The sequence below is a fragment of the Haplochromis burtoni genome, unplaced genomic scaffold (genome assembly GCF_018398535.1).
Source record: "Haplochromis burtoni strain Fernald_Lab_line unplaced genomic scaffold, NCSU_Asbu1 Contig_62, whole genome shotgun sequence".
Taxonomy (NCBI): domain Eukaryota; kingdom Metazoa; phylum Chordata; class Actinopteri; order Cichliformes; family Cichlidae; genus Haplochromis; species Haplochromis burtoni.
Window position 1 is genome coordinate 963753 of NW_024582423.1, and position 8150 is coordinate 971902.

Here is an 8150-nt window from a genome sequence, read left to right on the forward strand (position 1 = left end):
GGATTACATTTTTAATTTTTCTCCGATATCCGATCCAGTAATTTAGGTCAGTATCGGACCGATACCGATACGTAATATCGGATCGGTCCATCTCTAGTTCATATTTGCATTTTCTGTGTCAAATTACTTAACACTAGATAGATTTTTTTGTTTGTTGCTGAGCAGGCTAACAGTAATGCAAATTGCTGAGTGTTCTCCAGTCAGCTTTGGGGCAATCACACTCACCATAATTTGTATTTCAAGTTTGCAGATCTTCAAATCGTGTTCGTTGTTGACATACATTCTTTTTAGTGCACATCGTGCACCTTGATGAGTCCTCACCAAAAAGACTATGGCAAAACCTCCTACAAAGAGAAGAACAGGGAGAATGGACAAATTGAAATGCAGAAATAGAAAAACCACCATAGTTATGTCTCTTGCATTTTTTGCCACCATGTACAGTCCAATTCTAAGTGGCACAGGAATTGGTGCTAAAACCCAGGGCGTTCTTTCTGTGACACAACAGTGCTAAGCATACTGCCTTCCTCAGTCTGCTTTGAGTTTATTTCTCAGGACAGTGACCATCTGTTGACAGTGAGTTGATTTTTACTGAGGAAAAAAGACAACCATGGCAGATCAAATAATCATAACCTAAACTACAAGGAGCCTGATAAAGTCACAATAAAAATAAAATCTATCAAACATGTGCAACGAATCGTTTTATCCAGTTTAAAGCACTGGTGTCAAACAGCCCTGCAGCAGGGTATAATTCAACCCTGTTGGATGGCCTGGGTTTAGCATAAACACTGTGTGGTGAGTTAGCTGGCTGGCACAATAGTCACAAGACCTTGAAACAAAACTGTGTGAGTAAGCAGCTGTGCCAAAAAGATGCAAGAAGACAAAACTGACACGACATAGGAAGTGAGAGAATATATCATCCCACGTTTAGTCACAATGATGACAGTGACAACCATAGCAACTAAAACCACCAGGAATCATACCACACTAATAAATAAAGCACAAACTGAGTATCTCTCAGCAGATATCTGGATATTTTAGATTCAATTATCATTGTTATTATTATTATTCTACTACTATCAGCATTACTCAATACGAGCTGCATTGTTAAAGACGTTCATAGAGTACAGCAAGATTTTTTTAACAGGAAACCACACTAAATATGAAATCATGTGGGCTTCAGTCCTCCATCCTGTGTGGGTCAACATGAATGAGGAAACTTAGTAATTTTACTGTTGTCAACATGAATTAAATGACTTGAAGTTTCACAATGAAGTGCTAAATTCTCTGCATATAAGAAAAAGGAGCTGGCAGAGCACATTGCTCAGTAATTAGTGTTATGACATGAAAAGCAATTGCTTGGATGAGATATGAAGTTTAATTAAGAGCTGAGGCCTGTATTGAATCAGAATAAAGAGCAGAGGCTAGGCGGGCACGTGTGTGTATAGCCCAGCAGAGCAGAGGCATCTGATCCACTGCTGTCTTGCACAGTCTAATCTGAGATGCCTGTTAGAAATTAGAAGGATTAGCGGCCGTCTTAAGCAACATTTAGCAGTGGTCTACTGTCTCAGGAGACGGGGTGACTAAATAAGTCCAGCTAAAAATACCCACTACTCCTTGACGTAAAATGATTATAACACAGTTGTAAATGCACACAAAAATAAACCTTTGGGCTCTGCAATGAAAAGTGTCACCAATGCTTGTAATGCTCAGTTACAATCTGTCAGTGTAATGGAACTTGCATAATAAGCATCTAGGCTTTGGACTAAGACACAGCACATGCCCTCACCACTACGATGCTGTTTACAAACATATGCACAACACTGCAGTGACAGGGAGAAAAACCAGAGATCGTCTCAAGAGAAAGTGGCATAAACTATCTAATCTGACTTAGAAAAGTTTTTTTCCCCCTCTGTTAGAAAATGTGATAATTATGGTATACAAAAAGGGAATGACTCGCACATTAATGACAGCAGGATCTGGGGGCACTAATGTTACCAGCAGTAACTCTATACATCAATACAAAACAACACTTCCTGCTGACCGTAAAGGGAGAGAGCTGTGTGTCAGGAAATCCAGAGGTAAGTCAGTAATAAATCACAGATTTACCCAAGACCTAAAGCTAAAAAAAGATAACACTGTTCAAAGCGTGCACCTCCAAACCAAAGTTACAAAAGAAAAAAAGTTACAAAAGCAGCACAGTGCGCCGCCCTCACTGCTTTAGTCAGCACAGGGTAAAGTGTGTTGCCACAAAGTTCAAGAGTGACAACAAAGGGAGTTGGAGTAAGAGGAGGAAAAAATAATTAACTACATGACGCAGCCAGATAACAGTGACTGCAGGCCCAGACTTCAATGAAAAGCATCTGAATAAACAGGTGTATTGCCAGTAGCTGTACTCGAATTACAAAGAGCAGCTCTACTACCAGATCAAAATGCAGTGAAAGGAAAAAAAAAAAAAATAAATAAAACCTTGCATCTTGGGGAAGCTGTATATATAATTATGGTGATGCCATTTAGTAGGCCTAAGAATTACACACCTGAATTGTGCTTTTCTAAAGTTACTATCTGCAGCAAGGCCAAACTGAGCTCACAGAAACAAAGGAATTCCCTAACATCCCAGTACAGGGCGGGTCTGAAGTTTGCTGTGGAACTCATTCATAAAGCCAGTGTGCGGCCAAACACATGGTTCCCATCTATAGTACTGATAAATTAATCAGACTTTTTTCATCTATTATTTAGTAACAGGCCCTCTTAGCTAACAGAGGACATCAGACTCTCATTGCAAAGACAAATGACCACAGGGAAAAGGTTTACCTCTTTCACAATATCCGTTTAGCTTGTTCTAATAGAAATGACCTAAAAAAGGTGCAATCAGTCCTCACCACACTAAGTTAAGTATTTGGATTAACAAATGACCATGCAAGAATATTTTCACCTGGAAAAGTTTGTGTGAAGTTATGTTTGAGTTTCAGCTTACTGTAAGGTCACATTCTATGTGCCAACACATCCTAACCAACAACTTCCAGTTAATTTTAACTTGTGCAGTCTACATCTGCCAGTCCCTCTGTAAATATCCATACAGGTGACTCAGCATGGGGTTGGCCCCTTACAGCACAGCAGGAAATCCAGTTTTGCTATGTTCCTCCCAGCCTTCAAGTAAAGAGTGTAGTAATGCAAGGATAATACACACTGAGAGATGTAGAGCCCATCATCTTTACATCTTAAAATTTCAGCCTAGTCTGTCTTCCTCCTAATCTGCCTGTTGTTATTATTATTGTTATTATTAATAATAAACAGATAAGACAGGTTTGGGCAACCTGGCAGTAAACAGGCATGTGTAATGTGTAACCTCTAAACCCTGACCAGTAAATATTCATTAACCAATGCCATTTCCACTTAGTAATGTATAGCAAACATGATAGCTTATCATTGTGTTAGTAACATTACTCTGACTGGGCCAAAAACAAAACAAAAACAGGCCCAATCGTTTAAATGAAGGCGTCCAAATCACAATTAAAGTGTTTGTAGTAATCCACACAAGGGAACGCCACGTAGTTCACCTTCAGCGATTGTTTCCTCCACGGTTACTTGATATCTTCCAATGCTGAAGACTCGTCCGATGAAGCTCCCACCGCCGCCGGAACCAGCGCCTCCTCCACCGGCTCCAGGACCAGGCCCGGAGCCCCCAAACTCCCGACGGGAATCAAAAAATTTCTTCATTTTCCCTTGACACTGCCCAAAGCAGGACCGAGTCCAAAAATGTATAAATGTCGCGACAACGACAGTAGTTGGACAGAGTCAGTCGCTGAGGTGCTGGCGTTAACGCTTCAACAGCTGAATGAATGCTGCTAGCTGGCTTCAAGCTAAAAGCTAGAGAAACTAGCTGGACCTTAAAATATCCCGAACACTGCTGCCTGATGCTGTTCAGCTAACTCATGGTTTGAACAGCAGGCGGAGTCAAATAATGCAGAGAAGCCGCTTTCCACTCTATACCAAAATCAGTACTAGCTACACAATGAGCCGGACTATGAGCCCGAAAAACCCAGTCAGCTCACCTAGCTAGCTAGTCAGCTAGCTAAGCAGCCAGGTGCCAGCTGTCAGTCAACAGACTAGCAGCCAGGTAGATTCCTGATATCAAGTCCAGGTCGTTACACATCTCGGTCGATATTCTCCCGAGCGAAATGTTAGTCCACTTGCTGCCTTATACCTCTGTATCGTTGAGAAAATTTCAGCTCTTTACTGTTTGTATTCGTGCTGCAGGTTAGAATAAGCCTAGTCAACTAGGTTAACTTAATGACAGAGCTAACACAGCCACCAGTACACGCTAATGGCAGAAGTCCTCCCCATCTCCCCTGAATCCTGCTGGACTGCTCCTCGTGTGATTGGTCAAATCAACAGCGACTTCCTGTTAGTGCACCCTGCTTGTCCCTGAGCTGTGGATTGTCAACATAAATAAAGTGAGTTTTGTTTTTTCATCAGTCTAATTTACTAATAACAGGAAAATAAAAGGAAACCAATTTAATCTTTAATCTCAAATTTGTGAACAAAGACGAGGAAATATCTACAGAAGGGGATCCCCACAGAATTCATACGTGATTTCTGTTCCAAACTTCTGAACATATTAGATATAAAGGTGAAAGATATGGAGCTATAACAATAATAATAATGATAATAATAAAATGTATTATACATATCCTCCTGAGAACCGAGGAAAAAATATTTTTTGTGTGTGTGATTTTCTTGGTCTTTGGAGCTAAAAGAGGCCACCCAAACACACGAGATATCAATGGAAAGCCCATGAGGCACTCTATTTAGTACCACAGGACTAGGTAAGGTAGCTCAAATAAGTAAAAAGATATACACCAAAAGCAAATGTCCATTCCAGATAACATAAATGAATAGGATAGTTCTCGATATTTAAATACAAAAACCAAAGTGAAACAAGCAAACCCACAGTAACTAAACTAAAATAAACTGAGAACAAAACATCAAGTCAGTAAAACAAACAATAAAGTTGGCCAGTTCAAACATCCATGATAATCTTACATTTTTAAACACAGATATTATGTTAGAGTTTTATAATAAAGATTCATAATTACAAACACATAAAGTCACTTAAATTCAATTCACTTTGGTTTTATTTATTATATAGCACCAAATCACAGAAACAGTTGCCTCAACTGTTGCCTCAACCTTACATTCCTTATAATGTAAGGACAATTACAATAACATAGAGAAACACCCAATAATCAGATGACCCCCCTATGAGCACTTGGAGACAGTGGGAGGGAAAACAGCAACTTGTTGGGATGAGGGGAGGGAGAGAGGACAAAAGACACACTAAAGAGAGCCAGATATTAATATGAATTTCATTAATGATCAAATGTAGAGAGGTGTGTAAACACATAGAGAATGAAGAAAAAAGTCCCACGACATGGTAAGGAAAACACACCAACTGCGCTGAAAACTGTAATAGTTATGCATCTGTTTAAATGCTGCTGTGACATGCCATATTTACCATCCATTTGTTACCACAGCACCAGACGTAATTATAACAAAGAGTTGACGCCAGTCCACTTCAGCACTTCTCCATGAGTGAATTGTCTTTACTGATATTTGTTGACATTTTAAGTTATGGCCAACTATTCTAAACTTTGTGTTTTTAATCTGTGTTTTTCACTGCCATAGGAAATTGTTAAATAAATCCTATTCTTGCCTGCTTGAAGTTAAACACATTCATATTCTTAGTTGCATTCTTGTTTCAGGCCAATGCAATATCGAAATGGTCAGTTTTAATACTGTCATCTGAAATTCAAAAGGTGAGATTAAATTTTATTTATAGCTCAAGTTTCGAAGACTGATCTGAGGTCTTGGCTGCTCGTGTGAGTGAAATACTTTTTCCCGCAGGGGGCGCTGTTTCATCACAAAATAAATATGGACTTGTAGACTTCTTCCCCCTATCTCAAGGACCATATTTCCCTTACCTTGATGGAAGGTTTGTGTGTGTGTGTGTGTGTGTGTGTGTGTGTGTGTGTGTGTGTGTGTGTGTGTGTGTGTGTGTGTGAAAAAATTGGAGCCAAACTTTTAAACAGGAGCCACTTTTCTTATTTATATGTAAATTCCTGAAAGACAGTCAAACTCAAAGTGTTTGCAGCATAGATCCAAAATCCACTCTTTGTTTGTCATTCACACTGTAAATAATATAAATATATAATGCATTATGGAAAAGTTCAACATATATTTCCATTCATATCATTTTCTCACAGCTCCCTACTTATGTACTGTATTTGGACATGCATGATAACTTGTTTACAGAATATAGGACATTCATTTGAGTGCAGCTATTATCTTGGAATAAATGTAGCTACACATTTAAACATGTGGTGACCATTTTGCTAAAATAATTGAGCCATTAAGCTGTTTCAGCTGCAGAGTTGTTAGTGCTCCAGTGATAAATGACAAAGCTCTGATGCATTCTTTCCTCTGTGATCATCTACAATATGTTGGATCTCAGCTGACCGAATAGCTAAAGGTAAACAGACTTTGTTCTCATTTTGTGTGGTCCCCCGAGAACCAAAACATCCTTACAATTTGGCGTCTGGACTCAGATAATGTGAAAAGGCGAGGTCAGAAAAGCAAACATAATTTATGTGTACCAACAAGTATTAGAATAGAGCTGAATGGTGCCTGTGACCGGAGCGGAGCTGCAGTTACATCATTAGAGGAGTTGTATCTGCCACGTTGAGAGAAAAAAAAAATCTGAGCTCTCATAGGCTAGAAAACCTGCCAACCGTAGATCTTTCTTCTCCATGTGTGAAATTGCCAAAACAAAATACCAGGTTTGAATTCTTGGAGATCAAAGGGATATAAATATAAACCTTTTATTAATAGTTTTTCCTGTGGATCACCTTTTTCTAGAGTAATTTTAAAATAAGCAGAATGGAAGCAAAGATTAATTCTGCGCTTTTACCTCCGCCTTATCTCACTGCCTTCCCCCAATCCTCTCAGATGAAATTTATTAAAAGATCAATCCCAGCATATTACTTTTTTTTTTTTTTTTGCTTGAAAGTATCTCCTACACACATACACACACACAAACACACACATGTGTCGTGTACAAATTGCTATACTAATTAGAGCTGGACAATTCGATATTGTGTATCAGTCTGATACTGACATAAATTACTGGATCAGATATCGGAGAGAAATAAAAAATGTCATCCGATCCATTAAATATCAAAAAAGCACCTCACAAAACTTGGAACATGGCATAACTCGGCTCATAGCCGCTCTATCACGTTGCAGCAGTATGCATCACGTGATAGAGCGGCTGTGTGTATTTGTAGCCTCTCTACCAATCTGGCATTTCATCTCCCCCAGAGAGAAGTAAAGCAAGTGTGTAAGTTCATCTCTGAATGTTTGTAAAGCATTCCCGCGTTAAGCTTAACAACCAATACATGGAGCGACTGCCTCTCTCCCTCCCTCTCCTGCTGCTACTTCAATCCTGGAACTGATCAATGATCAGCTGATCGGCTTTTGTGTTGCGAGTCCGTCTCTCTTGTTTGTTTATTGCCCACTTCGCGCCAGAAAGAGGAAACCAGCAGCTGAACAACAGCAGCACGTTTAAGCTTGATAAGCTGTTGTTAGAATTTATTTAATATTACTTTGTACACCAGGATCCTTTTCTACGTAGCTGACGCTGGTAACTGTGCAGGGGCGGATCTAGCAAAGTTTAGCCAGGGGGGCCGATAGGGCATGAACAGGGAAAAGGGGGCGCAAAGACATACTTTTCTTTCTTATTCTCATTTAAAATGTCTAGCTTTTAATAAATCCAAATCTTACACCCAAAGTTTTAATCTGATGTAAAATGTATAGAAGTCCATTACTGTATATAGTAACTGTTAAGTCTAATATACCCTAGTAAGCTATAGTACCTTTTCCTTTGGGAAGGTACCATCTGTGCAGTCTGCACTTCTGTTGAAGAAAGATGTTGAATCTATTTAATTATTCTTGAAAAATAATTGATTTCTGTGCATTTCTTTCACACTGCATCAAAGTTGATTATGTTAATTAAGCATCATGAGGTGGAGGGTGGGTGGTTCCCTATCTTTATTTTTATTAATTTTTTTTGCTGGGAGTTTGCAACCCTATTA

General features: G+C 39.2%; 1 protein-coding gene across 1 annotated transcript in view; it reads right to left on the bottom strand.

Moving 5' to 3' along the window:
• The window catches only part of LOC102302321 (AP2-associated protein kinase 1), a gene marked incomplete at its 3' end in the record, with an annotated part of 25223 nt that extends 20834 nt beyond the window's left edge, over positions 1 to 4389 (bottom strand). Inside the window, 2 exon segments of the mRNA XM_005922679.3 lie at positions 226 to 344; positions 3558 to 4389. Coding sequence (XP_005922741.1) covers positions 226 to 344; positions 3558 to 3717 — 279 coding nt within the window. The 5' untranslated portion in view covers positions 3718 to 4389.
• Between the last annotated feature and the right edge of the window lie 3761 nt (positions 4390 to 8150).